General features: G+C 38.6%; 1 protein-coding gene across 2 annotated transcripts; it reads right to left on the reverse strand.

Annotated features, from left to right (window-relative positions):
• Nucleotides 1-1,316: 1,316 nt before the first annotated feature.
• On the reverse strand, nucleotides 1,317-17,026 carry kif4 (kinesin family member 4). Of its 2 annotated transcripts, none has more exons than XM_044369784.1 (32): nucleotides 16,921-17,026; nucleotides 14,121-14,246; nucleotides 12,708-12,851; nucleotides 12,251-12,365; nucleotides 11,753-11,943; nucleotides 11,549-11,638; nucleotides 11,262-11,428; nucleotides 10,781-10,875; nucleotides 10,492-10,611; nucleotides 10,004-10,179; nucleotides 9,739-9,800; nucleotides 9,512-9,644; nucleotides 9,244-9,302; nucleotides 8,847-8,952; nucleotides 8,603-8,710; nucleotides 8,218-8,391; nucleotides 7,687-7,790; nucleotides 7,403-7,547; nucleotides 6,854-6,964; nucleotides 6,620-6,703; nucleotides 6,225-6,338; nucleotides 5,845-6,000; nucleotides 5,622-5,719; nucleotides 5,175-5,304; nucleotides 4,911-5,081; nucleotides 4,683-4,802; nucleotides 4,494-4,571; nucleotides 4,222-4,323; nucleotides 3,773-3,940; nucleotides 3,408-3,533; nucleotides 2,666-2,782; nucleotides 1,317-2,208 (listed from the first exon to the last, which is right to left on the reverse strand). In XM_044369784.1, the coding sequence occupies exons 3-32, from the start codon at nucleotides 12,828-12,830 to the stop codon at nucleotides 1,996-1,998; spliced, it is 3,756 nt and encodes a 1,251-aa protein (XP_044225719.1). In that variant the 5' UTR covers nucleotides 12,831-12,851; nucleotides 14,121-14,246; nucleotides 16,921-17,026; the 3' UTR covers nucleotides 1,317-1,995. The 2 variants fall into 2 exon arrangements, with proteins under 2 accessions (XP_044225719.1, XP_044225718.1); XM_044369783.1 differs by having other exon boundaries at nucleotides 13,963-14,246.
• Nucleotides 17,027-17,099: the final 73 nt, after the last annotated feature.

Here is a 17,099-nt window from a genome sequence, read left to right on the forward strand (position 1 = left end):
CATCACAAGCAATAATTCTGTAATATGCTGGTTTCCATTACAACTTTCTGTTGCCCTTTCTCGAAATATGTCTTAAAATCCTAAACAAAGCCTTTGTGTCCTTTGCTCTCCTGGCTGGATGAAGCAACCTCTCATTTCCCTTTTTATCCTGTGTCAGAAATCTGATGCTGTTATTCAGACAAAATGAATATTTTCAGTATTCACGGAGCCTTCATAACCTGTTTCCCTGAGGCCGGTTGAAATCTCTTCTCCTCTTAAACTAGACGTGCCTGTTTTCTCTGCTGGTTCAAGTATTCCTCTGCTTCCATGTCCCCTTTTCGTAAAATATTTTAACTGCCTTTGTGAAGTCGACCATAATTCCTACTTTGCTTTTTATCTGAAAAATCAATAAATATCTCTTGATCAGGTGAAAATGTTTGTGGAGTTATGGAAAGGAATTGGCAGTGATTTAAAAACTTTAATTGCTGAATCATTGGCATTAATCAAAAACTTGATCAATATTTTGACTGGACTTGACTTGGTGTGTTCCTGACGATGTTTCTCAGCTGAAACATCAGTTCTGGAGGTAGTGTGTATCAGACATGGTGGACCCGGGAGACCTCTGGGCAGATCGAGGGTAAAAACGAGCTTCTCCAAACTGCGCTCAGAGAACCTGGAGAACCTTCAAGAGGAGCTGGAGGAAGACACTGAAGAAAAATACCCAAACGTCCTGAAGATGCTGCTGTCAACACAATCCATAAAAAATGTAAAAATATTTTTGCCAGTGATACTACGACACCATGAAGAAAACACTGATGTACTGGCTCATTGCGGATCAGTAATCAGCATATACGTTGGTTGATAAGTAACAAGAGAATGAAGTACAGGAATATCAAAGATGTTTGAGGTGATTTAGAATCAGTGTCTCCATTACTTAGATGGTTCACCAACAAGTGCACTGACAGGTTTATTTCTAAACAGTGAAATATCCCATTCAGTACATGTCTTAGTCAAAATTCCTTAATGAACAAATTAAATGGATCCTTATTATGTTTGTGAAAAAAAAAACAAAATCAGCGATCAAATGGTGTCACAATCATCAAATCAGATTTTTTTTAAAACTGTCAAACATCAATATCGGTCTCAAAAATGCAGTCTAGCTGCATAAAGATTTTGTGATGTTTTGTATTAATTTCAGCATTTCATTCATTCGCCAAACTCACCACTATGTTGGTGCTACTGATACCTGTGTTAATACTGTGAGGTTCAGGCATTTGTTAACCAAAATAAGCACTTTGACAGTAACACTTAATAACAGAATAGTGAACAAGATTACATGAATTGAATTTTGACTTTGTTTCAGATTTATTTTTTTAATTCAATGTCAAAAAACATTTCCACTATAGATTAACTGTCTCTAAGAAACAGTAATAAAAGGGAGTCAAATGTAAAACATGAATCATAAACAGACTAACGAATGAAATAAATTATTTTCAATCAACTTATTACACTAAGACATTACACACGGGTTCATGTTCAGACACGAAAGAAAAACAGTTTGTCGTTGTTTGAAACCAAGATTTGACTCTAAGACTTTATTCAACTCTGATACTAAAAGAACAGTTAAAAACCTCATTGTTGCTCCAGAAGACGTTGTGTTATAATGATCTGTTGAATGGTGCCCAACTGTAGATTGGTGGACTACTAATTATACATATTAGCAAAGTAAATTTAGTCTTTCTCTATGGGGAATATCATGTAACAAATGAAACTATAAGTTATGTACAGGCTTCTTGATCATCTCATTGTGTATTCCATGTAAATGATTCGATGCTATTCACAGTCCTTTTGTTACCCTCTACAGAAAACAAATGTTTTAGAATCAACAGCTACTTTCAAGTTACAGTAACACAACAGTTTAGTCACATATAAAAAAAAAAAAGACTGAAGACACAAGACAAAACATTTAAACACAGACACCGAACGTAAAAAGCACTCTACCACGCTCTGCCCTGATTACGATTCCTCTCTAATTGGAGTGCAGCCGGAGAAAAAACTGTTCTGAAAACTCGTCAGGATTCTTTTCTTCTTCTTGAGGAAGCTGACTGTTGTTTTTTCCTGCTCATCGGCATCCTCCTCCTCCTCCTCCTCATCATCTGACAAGACAGATCTCCCCACTGACTTTAGGTCTGCAGTGGCGTGTCCCATGTCTCCAATTTCTTTTAGCACCTAAAACGGTACATATTAGTTCATTAGTGTTAGTGCAGGAGCGACAAGCAGCAGAGGCAAGATAGTATATGTCACAATACACAAATACAATCATACATTTCACTATCAGCCCCCCTGGTGTGAGATGTTTATTGAACAGGAAGAATAAAAGTATCAAGATCGATAACTGGGAACAGAATACAAAAACAGCTGTGAGCAAGCAGCAATCCAGAGAATAAATCACTGGCGATGTTCAAAGTACTTTAGTAAAAATAAAAAAATAAAAAGATTATTTTTTTCCTGCAGAATCGACCAGACTGCTACTGATACCATTCACCACTGGAAAGTCATACGGGACGTCCTGGACTCAAGTGGGGTGTTTTAAGCTTAAATTCTGCATGTGTGCCAATCACTCTCCAGGCCACCGTACAGATGATTATTCTTTGTATTGCTGAGTCTTCAGAAGGAGGCTGCTTACCTTCTTGGTGGGTGTACAAGACGGCGGCTTGAAGAATGTGGTGTTGTCAGGGCTGACGGATGTGGGGTCTTGTAGAGACACAGAGTCTCTGGAAACATTTTCTGTCTGACTTACATCCTGAAATGAGCAACAGAGCTTATTTTTTTTAAATCAAAAATCAAAGTATTCTTGTCAATGAAAGTCAAGTTCTGACTGGACAGAAGAAAAACGTCTGTAGTAACAAATGACACATCATGTAATAACCTGTTAAAGCAGCACCAGGTTATTACGGTTTATTTATCATTTGTAATGTATTATTTCTATTCTATAATTAATGATATAACAACTATTAGTCTAATGGTCTAATAATACCCTCAGTTCTGAGCCTTATTCTCAATTATTACATAACGATTAACATAAAATACAAGTATCAACTGTTAAGTATGCTAACAACAGTAGGTCACAGCAGGAAAAGCACAGGTGTAAATAATAAAATGAATCAATTCCATTCAGCTGCTTCAGTTTTAGGATTCTGGTATTGGGCACACTGTCACACTGGCTTACTGGGACACTTACATGAGCAAAGTCATCATCAGTGTCACTAGTGACACCTAGTTTTTGTGTGCAATGATGTCAAAATGTCCCAAATGAATGAAACTACATCTCTCTCTCACACACACACACACACACACACACACACACACACACACACACACACAGGGTAAGTTATCAATGGATAACTGAAAATCATCAGATAACTTACCTCAGCAAGCACCTGGTTGTCCAGATTTCGACATTTCTCGTGGTCACACTGGCAGTTCTCCCCACATGTCATCTTTCCTTTGCGGCACCTGCACTGCTTGTTGCTGCAGCGACCTTTACACGCACACTGAAGAAAGAGAAACTCATTGGCATCACTGTCTTTCTGTTGAGTCACAAGCAATCAAAATATTCTGATTTTGTGTTTTGTATTGATGACATTCAGTTACAAAGCGGCTTTAACTTCCCACATACACAAACATACATGTAATAAGACGTAGACATTATCTCTGATGACTGAAAGGTGACTATATTTTATTTTTACCTACTAAAGTTTGATGATGATTTCAATCTTAATCCCAGACTTACCCCAGTTGTTTTTGCTTTCTTAGAAGTTCTGCGTCCTTTCTCAGTTTTCTCAGGGCGCCACTCGTCCTCTTCCTGCTCGTTCTCATCCTCACTGGGAGACATCAGCTCTTCGATGTTGATGGCCATGTTCAGCGGTGCTTTAGCTGTGGTGAAGCGCTTCCCTTTAGGCTTTTGTTGGTGGAGAACACAAGCAAAGGAAAATGAACACATTTGGACTTTAAAAATACAGTATATCCCTGAAGCTGTTTTCAATGCAAACTCAGAGAATTTTACATCTACATCTCACATCAAAATGTGTTTTTTAAATTTAAATTACATTGTAATAGCAATAAATTAAACCTCAATTCATAATCTGAGCGTGTCTACTAAAAGTCAACTTTAGCAATAAAAATGGACTGTTACCTTATATAAAAACCAACACTGAAGGCAGAATATTTGCAATGACTTACTTTTGGAGGAACGTAGTCGAACGAGTCATCTGGACTCTTTTCATTGTTGGTCGTAGGAACGAGGATTTTCTTTGCACTTGCCAGATGGAGCAGTGAGAGTTTCTGTGGAGGGAAAAAAAACAAGACATGTTTGGATTTGAACAAATCACACAGCTTCCACTTGACATTCTTACACATATGTTATACCTGTGTGAATAGTATTGATTATCTATAATTCAATTTAACATTAAAATAATTAAAAATAACAACAGATGGAAACCAGATGTGGTTACCTGTCTGTATTGCTCATTCTGCTCCACCAGTTGCTGGTTCTGCTCACTTAATTCTCGCAGCTTTTCAAGCTCTTCTTCCTAAAATGATAACACAAAGAACCACACTATTAACACTGAGATAATTCTGCACACTTACTCCTAAAACAAGGAAAGATGTGGAGACAAAGGTTCTAGCTCGAGGAGACAAACCTGAACTTTGAGGCGCTGGAGCAGCTCTTTCTCCTTTGAACTCTCCTCCTCTTTCTGCTTTGTTTCATCCGACTCTCCACAAATTGGTTTGTTCTGTAGCTGGTTCAGGAGGTAAAGGACCTGTAAGAGGAAACAAATCAAATATATGGAATGAAGCATTTCATAAATATGCATGTATCTAAAAATAGAAGCAAACTGGTATATGAATAACAGATACTGTATGAGCACCTTCTCTTGATGCCTCTGCTCCAGTTCCACCAGCTGCTGCTGGTGCTCCATGTCCATGGTTGACATCACATTTCTCTCATCAGCCAGCATCTTTCTTAAATCTTGTGAATTCCCCTTCTCCTGTTTGACTTCACTCTCCAGCTTGGCGCTGGCTGTCTTTGCAGACACCAGCTGAATAAAAAGGTGAACATTTTGTGTTTTTTGGTAACATGAACAAGTAGAAGCAAATGTGAATATAAAATCATGCATTAGCATTTTGCTCACCTCAGACATCAGGACCCTAATGGCACACTTGGCATCGACTATGCTTGTGATGCTGTCTATGCGCTGCTTCAGACGCCCCTCGCTATCTGCGACAAGAACTTTCTGCTGGAGGTCAGCTATCTGGGCATTCCTGTTAGAATACAAATCATATTGAAAATCTTAAAACCTTTTCTCTACAGCAGAAACGTACAAAATAAATTAATAGTTTCCTGTAGACATTTCTGTAGTAGTGAAATGTGAAATAAAAGCACATATATCTCTTAAAAGTCTTCTCTCGGTAGGTGGTAGCAACACATCTGGCAGAGCAAACTTTTGATTGATTTTTAAAACTTTTTTGTGTGTCATTAAATGTTGTGTAGATGAGTAGCATAATGGCTTGGAAATAATAGGAAGATAATTCCACCGATGGGGAGTCAGGGTAAGACTGAGCTGGTTTGTCTGACTCACCTGAGGCCCATTTCTGTCTCCAGGTTCTCCACCTGTTTGGTCAGAGGAGTCTCCAGCGCCCCATGGCTCTCAAGCTCAGAGATAATCAGCGTCCGGCGCTGCACAGAAAGCCACCACAAAGCAAAGGATGGATTCTTGATATTTATACCTTGCTGTTGCACTGGTTTCTCGATTATTCTGCATTTTGTGCATGTTCTTATAATAGTGTAAAGTATATGCTCACCCTGATTTTGGCAGCGGATCGCTCCCCTGCCTCCATCTGCTGTTTGAGGTGGTTGACCTCCTGAGCCAAGACCTTCCTGTCCTCCAGCAGGTCATTGAGATGGCGCCGGGCCTCCTCTGTGCTAACCATCACCTCCACTTCATTGAGAAACCAAGTCTGATCACATAAATACAGTCACAGAGTTAATGCAGAAATTTTCTTATTGTCTCATTTGGATTCATTTTGGGTGTATTTACACATATTACAACTAGCTTAAACCTCTCAAGCTGGATAATGTTTTTTTAATAATAATAAATAAGGCTTTTTGCACTTAGTGAAGTGTAATAGAGCAGATACGGGTCATTGTGAGTACAGAGAAGCCCTAGAATCAGATTTACTACCTTAACTCTTGCAGCAGCTCCCTCCATTCCTCTGTTCTGGCTATCTTTGCGTTTCTCTGCTACCTCGCTTCTCTTCTGAAGAGCATCTTTCAACCGCTTGTTTGCAGCTGCAGCCTGAAAGGGGGAAAAAAAAAACATAAGAATCTTTGAATAATTTTCAGTTACACTAACAGTTTAACATGAGCCTCATACTTCATGCAGAATTTGAGAAATGGGGGAGTGACTCAGAGGTTTGCAACCAGGATAGTGTGAATGAGTCAAACACGTAAAAAATTTAAAATATAATAAGTGGTAGATACTTTCTATTTTATATGCTCGTTTTGAAAATATTAATTCAGCACATTTACTGGATCACACAAATGAAATTGCATAGACAATAGGGCAAGAAGCCTCACCTCCTCAGTTTTGCGACGCAGGACATTGGCCTGTTTCTGGAAATCCCTCTCAAGTTTCAGCAACTCATACTGGCGTTTACGATCCTGTAAAACATAAAAATTTAACTTTTGATTTCAAGAAGAAAAAGAACCCCACATAAAAAAGGACAAAAGAAATTTCAGTGAGATGTGATTTAGTGCATTTATGAATAAAACCCTGACAGTGTCTCCAGAAGAACTTGGATCGCCACAAACCTTTTCTTTGAGCTGCAGAACCTCTCTGTCCTTCTTGCTCTTCCAGACTCTGAATTTCTCAGAGTCCTCCCTCATCTGCCTCATCAGCTGTGTACGCTGGGTCTTCATAGCCTGCAAGGACACAGTTACTGTGCTAGGATTTGATATCTGTGGCTTACACATTATTAACAGTGCTGTGTCAACTCAGAGCACATGGTGATGACACGTATTAAATTGACCTCTCCAAAATATTCTATACACTCCAGTGAATGGCAAAATAGATTTAAGATGACAGTAAAATGTGTTAACATATAAAGTCAATGGCACCAGATATGAATCTTTTGCAACATGTCAATTACTCTGCTTTCAATCCTGATTAACCAAAATGGCGTTAATGCATGTTTATTCTTGAACAACATAATTATGCACTCCTCATTATCAATCAATGCAAAATAGTCAAACAGAGAGCTAATTAATTACATCCAAAAATGGCATTCATGTGTTTACTGTTAGGTAACATACTTCATCAAAAGAAGTCAGTAAAAGCAAAAAAAAAAAATCACTAGTTACCTGTATTTCCTGCATGAGCTTGCTAACTTTCTGAACAGAAGACTCTTTGACTTTCAGCAGCTTGGATTGCTCAAGAAGCTTCCTCTTCATGTCTACGAGTTGGCCCTCGAGCTCCTGCAGCCTCTTCCTCCGCTGCTCACTAAGCCTAGAAGAAGATGGTGTATGTCAGATGAAGAAGATCGTGAAGGGTGGGGGCTTATGAGATTACTTTTGAGATTTTATGTCAAAGCAAATTTAGCACAAGCACTTCTACAGGCACAGCCAAAAAGTCCAAGTGTTCATACTTCGCCTGGTTGGTGTCTTTCTTTGCAGACTGAAGTGCCAAAACAAGTTCTTCTTTCTCCTTCAGCAGAGAGTCGACTGACGACTGTAGACTCTGTACATTTTTCTGTGGGGTTAAATGTACAGTCATCGTCATTTAATTTCTCAATAATGAAAAAGAAAAGACAATATGGTTCATAATTCATATAATCACACAATTGAACCGATTTCAACTCTCACATAAAATATGTGACCACAGGTTAACGCCCCTGAAGTTAACTAGTGAACGGTGCAGCATTTTATAAAAACATTTAACTTTTTCAAATGCACTCATACGCTGCAAAGTCAATGTGCCACTAAGTTCAAAAATATCATTAAATATCAATTTTTAACTTCCCAAATTTTGAAACAAAGTTTCATGACTTAAACACAATATTACTAATTTATCCTGTAATTCAAAATTCACTCAAATTTAACTAATTAAATAACTGGAATTTAAGTGATTTTAAAATGATCGAGTGAGTCAAAGATCTAAAAGATCAATATCCTCTTACCTGATGCTCGGACTGCATTGACTCCAGCTGGCCGTCATTCTGGCACATTTTCTTCACAAAAGCTTCCTTCAAACTCAATACTTTGTTGAGCTCAATCAGTTCCTTGGAGAGCTGGGCCTGCCGCAGTGCATGATGGGTTGTAAAGGCCTCCGGCGAGTCCTTACCAGCAGCATCCTGTTCAATGTGAGAGAAGGGAAATCGTTTACATTTACACTTAGTTAGGAAATAAAATAAGAGCTGCAGTGGTCTTTATTCTTTGATCAACTGATGTGTGCAAAAGAGTGAATATATTATGTTTTACTACTTAAAAGTGTCATGGAAAGCAAGACACTTTTTTAAAATATCAACTGTTATAAATATTAAGAGAACAAAATTGCTAACGTACTGATGGGGACTCGTCTGCTGCGTTTTTATTGCCATTCTCTGATAACTCAGGTTCATCCTCTCCTGCAGCCATAGCATCGATAGAGGCAGCGATGCCTGCACTCTCATTCTTAGAAAAACAAACAAACAGTAATGCATGAAATTTGAATATTATAAACATTCAAATCAACAGTGCTGGATTTAAAACTGTTAATACATAAGTCCTGATAAGTAGGTGCATTAATATGTAAGTTGGACTTTGGTACCTTGAGTTCCAGGATGATTTCTTGGAGGTTCCTCATCACCTCAACGTTATCCTTCAACTCCTGGTCCTCCAGTGTTTCCATCATTTTCTCAAGATCCACCGTACATCTGAAAGAAAGATGTGAGGATGTAAGACAACATCTTGCTCAATAAACCTGGTATATCAGACTGTTGCTACCTTTTCTCTGTTTTTCCAGAGCTAAAACCTGTCGAACTTTTAAAGCTATTAATGAGATCTTCAGTATGCAACAACAAATGGCTGAAATCATGAACAAAATTGATTTAGGCCATTTAAAACCAAACAAAGCCTTTGACAAGAATAGTCTTAAAGTATTCCGTGTTCTGGCTTTGTCAGACACACAGTAAAGCCCTCTTGGCTCCATGCCTTTGTAAACTTACGCTGCATGGTGACGCAGTTGTTCCAGTTTGCTTTGTAGTTTCTCATTTGTTTGTTCCGTCTATAACGTAAAACAAACACAATGTTATAACCATGAAGGATGAAAAAAGGAAGTATAAAAAGCATAGACTGTGTAAATTAAGTATGTCCTGCACTTTAACCAACTCATGGTTTTATATGCCAATTTTCAGTAGTGGCAACAGTTTTCCCTCAGCTTTCAACAATGACTTTGGAGGAAGGATCGGTAAATGTTGTTAAGGTCCAGCTCACCATAATGATCTTCTCAAACATGAGGGCGGTCTGTCCAGCGGCCTCACTCAGCTCCCTGCTTAGTTTATTGTTCTCATCCTGCAGAGAGCGATTCTTTTCCAACAGCTTAGTCACGTTCTCCGCTGACTCTGGCCTGTAACGGAGGAACTGAGTGATTGTTATGCTCTTTTGTTATGGGTAATAAGCACCCTGGTTACACCAGGTTACTGGGAAATTGTATGTCTTACCCAGACAGCACTGGTGCAACTCCGCCGCGGGCATGAAGGAGCATCACCTGCAGCTCCTGAACCTGTGGGCGAAAAGTGTATGAAACAACATTTGAGGCATTTATCAGATTTTAAATAGAAGAAAGGTTGTGTATCAAACTTTCTGTCCTTTCAACTTTTTTTCCTTTCTCTCTAAACAATTGAACAGCATTAACTTCCAGCATTGCTACACCAGCAAAATGGCAGTTTGAGCACCACTAAAGAGTATTTTTTTCACTTTCTGTACCTGCTGTTTCAAACGGCTCATTTCTGCAGCTCTGGGGTCAACGTTGACTATGGGTTTGTTTTTAATCTTGCGAGCTCTGTCAGCGTATCGCAGTGTGTTGATGGTCTCCTCCATGTTTGAGTCTGCAGGACTGACGCACGCAATCATCAATGTGTGGCTATTGCCTCCCAGAGAATCTAATGAAACAAACACAAAAAAAATTCAAAAAAGACGGACTGCTGCTGCTTTGAACACCTGTTTTGGTGCACATTTACCAGTAATCACACCATTTTTGCAACAAAACAAGCTTTAATTTTGCCATAACAAACAAATGCAGGCATGAAAAACAAAGAGTTTTGATCAAACAATCGAAGAGAAGCAGGATGCACACTGTGTGCTTTCCCCAATATGATTTGCTAATATGTTTGAAGGTCCTAAAAGTGAGATGATGTCTGAGACAGTCCTAATAACCACTATGTAACTTCTGAACATCTAAAATCAAAGCATACCTTGTAGTAGGCGGGTCAGCTTGGAGTCTCTGTAAGGAACAAAGGTGTTTTTCTTGCTTTCATCCCCCAAGGCACTGATCACATTACCCAAAGACAAAAGGCCTCGATTGATGCTGATGCCTGAAGATGAAAATGAATAGCATCAAAACAGAAACACTGATAATTCAAGACACCATCACAACACAAAAAGACAGCACAGAAATTCTACACTGCAGCATATACTGTATCATCAGGTGAATGTTAAATTCATGAAACTGAGTGGATCTGAAGAAAAACATGTTTAGGTTACCTTCCTTTAAACGATCTCCCTCTGCTTTGGTTTTCTTTTGCCTCTCTGAACCAGCCAGATCCACAAGGTGTAACTTTGAGACAATGGAGTCGACTCTGCAACAAATGATGAAACAAATACTCAAATTGTAAAAGACTCAATTTCAGGGGCAATATCATTTGTTGTCTTTATGAAAAAACAGCAAATTCATCTCTAAAAAGCATTTTTTTCAGTCCATTCTCATGGTCTATGGACTAGCTGAAAATTAACTATTGCATCATCAACTCATATATTGTAGTTCACCACAGAAAACCTCCAAGCTTTCCCTCTGGGCTTCACTATCCAATGAGGAGGAGGACAGATGGCTTATTTTAAAGCCAATTCAACTTATTCTAAATATGACAAATAACTATGGTCCAAGGCAAAAAGTGATTAGATAATTACTTTCAATTTAAAACGGTTATGTCTAGCATAAGACTTGATGCAATGATGACAAACTGACTTGTCTCTCCCTTTGCGCTGCTCCAGTGTGATGGTGAAGATAGCATGTGAGCGGGACGAAGCAGCGTTCATTGCTGTGGAGGCAACGGTGCGAGCAGAGTTTCCAAGCTCCAGACAGCCCACCATCTCATGGGCAGAGAACACCTGCCTCTCAGTTAAACCCACAATCTGTAAAAATAGGATATCGTCAACAGAAACAGACACAGTATACTTAAACATGCTGCTGAAAAAGGTGTCACAGAAGTACAGGATCATAGGGGGATTCTTATAAACATGTCATTCACTTACCTTAATGCCATCTTTAGGGTCTTCTCGAATGCTGATGGCAGGTTTATCTTTAGATGTGCATAGCAAATCCAAAACATCTTCATTATAGATCTACAATAAAAAAAAAGGAAAAGGCTTGACTAAATTAGTTGAAATCTTGACCACTATACATTCATAAATGTAATCAAAGGCATTATCTGTAAAGTAAACATTATGTCCAACAACCTCCAGGTAAGATACTGCCAGGCCAAATTCACAATCCGTCCTCTTTTCCCTTTCTTCAAAGATCTTTCTGATGACTCGTGGAATAACTCCGACTGAAGGATCATTCTCTTGAGCTGATGTGTACGTTCCTCCCATGGAGAAGGTCTTTCCTGATCCTGTCTGTCCATATGCAAGTACTGTGGCATGGTAGCCTACAAAAAGCGGGAGGGCAAAATGATTCAAAAGGAAAAAGATATGGTACTAATTTAACATCTCAGCTAATTGAATTATGTTGTTCTTGTTCTTGCTACTGTCATTTTAGTTTTTAATTTTTGCACAGCCGATGGCAAACACTGTCACTACTGAAGTGTCTTTTCTATCCATAAATTCAACAATACATTCTCATTCGGTTCACATGTTGCAGACCCTGCAATGTCAGCTCCCAGGAACTGTGTAAAACCTGAAAGACCACAGTCTTAAACAATTCAATAAAATCATTGTGTAAAAAGATACATTTACCTTTAAAAAGCCCACACAATAAGGGGGACACAGCAGAACCGAAGACTTCCTCTTGCTCAGCGGTGGGATCAAATACATAATCATAGGTGAACGCCTTCTCTGTGCCAACGATCACCTGAAAATATACAACACTTTAGCAATGATTGCATGTACTGTATAGCAATGCATAAGATTAAAAAAAAACACATTATATCCACCTATACATGATCTAAACAGTTGCATAGTGTTGCTGAAGCATTACTAATAGCCAATAATTAAAACTTTTATCAGTCTTGATATTATTCTTGCCACACTTTTGTCTTTATACTTAACCTTAATGCAAAAACAATAATTAAAGTATCATGAGGCTGATACCTACATTATTGAGCTTTAATTGTCTCTGATGAAGGTTGAGTTGTTACAAAACATTATTCTGAAACCGCACAGAAAAAACACATTTTCCCAGTTGGACACCAACCTGTGGCTCCCCAGGCACAAAAGTGAGACAGCACTGACACCCCTCGTTGATTTCTTTTGGTACCAACGGGCGACATCGCAAGGCGACCCGCACTGGGATCACCTTTGCATCCTCATTCGTCATGATGCAAGATTCCAATTAATACTTGATAATAAAAGAAACAGAAGAGGTTATCATAAATAAGCCAAGTAATATCAGCCCTATAATGTGACCAACTAGCATGCTACAAACTAACAGCTGACTTTGTTAAACTTGATAAGTGGGTGTGATAAACTAGATAAGGTTTATTATCCGTGCTGACATGAGTAATGAAACATCATGTAAACAGTTAAGTGTTAATTTAAAGACATTGCAAAAAAGAGAGATCTAAACAATTGCACAAACAGTTGATGCTGACTTTTTAAATGTATGATGCCAACATAAGATAACAAAACCTAGTTAACGTTAACTATTTTTGCCTCCATTAAACATGACATCACTATAACAATATAAAGGTGGAATGTTGTATACATTAATGTGGTATATCTGCATTACTTGGACGTCAATAAAGTGTAATAAAATCTCATTAACAGACGAAATGTGTTCAGTGAACACATCGCGCTTCTCAAATGATTTTAAACAGAAAGGTTAGTGTTTACAAATGTAGATAACCTAACTGTCTACACATTTCATAACGTAAAAAAGACGCTTTTCAAATTTGGTTCACTGTCACTGAGCTGACTAACTCTTTAAAAATGTTTGAGACGTTACATCCAAATGACTTTCATTTGAGAGTATGTCTCTCACTTGTTAAATCAATAAACGGTCCACATCTTAGTAAAATCACCATCCTGTTGTTATGGTCGCCATGCCAAAGAGATGAGCCATTATTCAATGTCTGTGGAGCAGCTCCAGGATTTGTCTGACATCATATGCACACATCTCACTTTCAGATAGACTGGTCAAAACCGAGCTGTGCAATAATGTTAAACAGTTGTAGTCCTGGATTCTCCCTTTTACCGTAAACTCAACAGGTCGCCAGGATACGAATGACAAAGCTAACGCTAGCGCTATAACGTTACCTGACATTTAGTGTTATATCAATGAAGACTTGCAAAACAAGTTAACATTGCCAACTTCATGGTTAGCGGTTGTTAAGGTGCATTTTTATTGAGTACCAATGGCAAAATAAACCGCTTCCAACCTGGCTGAGAAATGATAATTGGCGTCAACGTAACGTTAACTAGCAGCAGTTATTAGCAAGACGTTAAGTTACCTCTTTGAGTTTCCTCCAGTGCAATTGTTTAAATATCACGAAACACGTATTCAACGGATCTGACAGTCGACAGGACTAACATTAGACACCCTTAACGAACCGTTTACTCTGAAATGACTGTTTAACTTGATTTTTTTGTCCTTTACCCGTGTACTCACACCAATATCTTTGAAATGAATGTTGTTGCTGCCCGCCACTTTCAAACACGCAGCTCCGCCTCCTCCTTCTTCTTCTACCCGTAATTTTGTGGCAGAGCCGACGCAGCTGGGCTTCATTACTGACCTCTACAGGAGAAAAGAAAAAACACAGTGTTAGTACAAATTTTGTAGTACAAAACCTTTTTAAAAATCATTCTTACACCTTTAATATTTGTAGATTCAAAGATAAATGTGTTGGGAGCTTCCTTGTTGAAACTATCCATGTCAATAGCAATAAAGGCAATTAAAGGAATAAGCACCATTTCTCAGATCACCAATAAAACAACCAAGACAAGGATGTGGGGTAGAGTGAAGAAATAAAAAGCTCAGATCAGAACTGAAGTTGAGTGGGCGACATGACATCCCTCTTGATGAGATGAGTTTTCAGCCTACAATGGAAAATGGGAAGTGACTCTTCTGTTCTGGCTAGATGAGAAAGGTCATTACACTGGGAGCCAGAGGAGAAAACAGCTGAGTCCAGATAAAGTGATGACAAGGTTTCTGCAGGGAAGAGAGAGCGTAGCAGGCAATAGTGGCAGAAGTCAGAGCGTGGACCACCATTGCATTTGTGTGCATCTGAAAAGCTGCATTAATATTTCCAGAAATTACTCCACAATGCTATTCAAGCTTTTATTGTCACATTTATTTTATTGTCACATGCACAGCAACACAGCAGATGGCAACACTAAAGGCAGTGAAAAAAGAAAAAAAAAAATCTAACGATTACATGTACTGATGGATCTGGCCTGTCTCTGCCCCTACATCATCACACCACCGTGGGCACAATGTGTAATTGTTCACCTATTACCTCTAATGATCTAGCAGAGGTGATACAGCAACTCCTCCACCTGCTCCCTTGACCCAGTTCCCACAAATTTTTTAAAAGTGTATTCCACCACCTGTCACCTGACATAATGAACATTAACAGTTCTCTACAATCAGGAGTCTTCCCCTCTTCCCTCAAGCATGCTATAATTACACCATTACTGAAAAAGAACAACTTAGACCCATCTGTGATTAGCAATTACAGATCAATCTCCAATATCCCTTTTCTTAGTGAAATACTTGAAAAGGCTGTCTACAAACAGCTGCATAGTTACTTATCAATCCACAATCCGTATGATGTGTATCAATCTGGTTTTAGGACTAACCACAGCACTGAAGCAGCACTTATAAAGTAGTCAATGATCTGAAGATCAACAGTGCTGCAAACAAACTTTCCATTTTAATATCATTAGAACTGACTGCAGCCTTTGACACTGTTGATCACGACATTTTACTCAGTAGATTAGAAAACTCAGTTGACTTATCTGGCCGTGTCATTAACTGGCTCTCCTCCAATCTAACAGACAGGATATTCACTGTGTCTCTTGGCAACTTTAAATCTGGCAACTTCAACACCTGTTGTGGGGTCCCACAAGGCTCAGTTCTAGGTCCATTACTGTTTAATCTATATATGCTGCCACTTGGTTCCATCATAAAGAAGCACAATGTATCTTACCATTCATATGCTGATGATAAACAATTGTATATTTCACTTTTCCATGACAACCTCAGCCCTTTAAATTAACCTGTAAAATGTATCAGTGACATTAAAATCTGGATGACCAAAAACTTTCTGCAACTAAACAAAGACAAGACTGAGATATTTGTGGTAGGCACTAGAGGTCAGAGAGAGTAGATCAGCTCCAAACTGATCTCGCTGAAACCCAGTGAGCAGGTTAGAAATCTAGGTGTTATCTTGGATTCAAAACTCAACTTCGTACGCCACATTACAAGTATAACTAGGACAGAATTTTACCACTTAAAAAATATTTCCAAAGTTAAATCCATCTTGTTTCTGTCAGACCCTGAAAAACTGGTTCATGCACTCATCTCCTCTAGGCTAGACTACTGTAATGGCTCTAGCTCACCCAAAATGTTGCACATTAGTATCACCAGTATCACTGGGACAAGAAAAACTGAACATATTACTTCAGGACTTAGATCACTTCACCGGCTTCTGATAAAATACAGAATTGGCTTCAAAAATACTGCTCACTGCTTACAAATCACATAATGGTCAAGCTCCTAAATACATCTCTGACCTTCTCACTGCTTACAAACCCTCAGATCATCAGACACTAGTCTCCTAACTATACCCATGATCAGAAGTCAATATGGTGACATTGAGTCATTATGGGCCCAATCTCTGGAACAAACTGCCTGATAATATAAGATGTACCACAACTGTGTCATCATTTAAAAGCAAGCTAAGACCTACCTGTTCTCTCTGGCCTACGGCTAGCTAGTGCCTCCATCTGTATGTCTGCCTCTCTCACTTTCTCTCTTTGGGTGTATGTGAGTGGGTGTGTTGCACAGACATATGTCTGTTTGTGTGTGTGGGCAGGGGATGAATTATTTATATCATTATATAGAGTTATATGTATATATGTATTTAAATATGTATAAATGTGTGGTGTGCATTGAGATTGCATTGTATGAAATATGCTATGAAGAAATCAATTTGATTTGGTTCCAGTTAGAGTATATAATAAAATATTTACAATTATAAAAAAAAAGGAAGAAAAGAGAAAGATGAGAGAGACAAATTAAAATATATACAAATATAAATTATATTGCAATTTGCTATATATTGCTATATATATATTGGTACACATAAGTGTCACCGAAATGTTTCTCCTGCATCCAGTTTTTTGTCCTGCCAGTACATGCTACAGGATGAGGATTTATTGAATGCATAGGACAAACGAGCACTCACAGCACTGTTGTGACCTTGCGACCGCTGGGAACTGCAGCAACATTGATAGAGCTTATCCTCTCCAACACAGATGTCTGGCTCAGCCTCCACCCCTCCTGTGACAGATGCTGTTAAACCCCACATACAAACAATGAAGTCACATTTTCACAGGATGAATGGATGAGCTGTGAGAGCACACA

Source organism: Thunnus albacares, chromosome 13 (genome assembly GCF_914725855.1).
Source record: "Thunnus albacares chromosome 13, fThuAlb1.1, whole genome shotgun sequence".
Classification (NCBI taxonomy): Eukaryota; Metazoa; Chordata; class Actinopteri; order Scombriformes; family Scombridae; genus Thunnus; species Thunnus albacares.

Bases quoted from the DNA above. Each gene is read 5' to 3' on its own strand.
- kif4 (XM_044369784.1), bottom strand. From the start codon at position 12,830: ATGACGAATGAGGATGCAAAGGTGATCCCAGTGCGGGTCGCCTTGCGA. The intron at 9,801-10,003 runs GTACAGAAAGTG...TTTCGCCCACAG, and splicing joins TGAGCCGTTTGAAACAGCAG to GTTCAGGAGCTGCAGGTGAT. The intron at 5,082-5,174 runs GTGAGCAAAATG...CTTTTTATTCAG, and splicing joins TTAGGGTCCTGATGTCTGAG to CTGGTGTCTGCAAAGACAGC.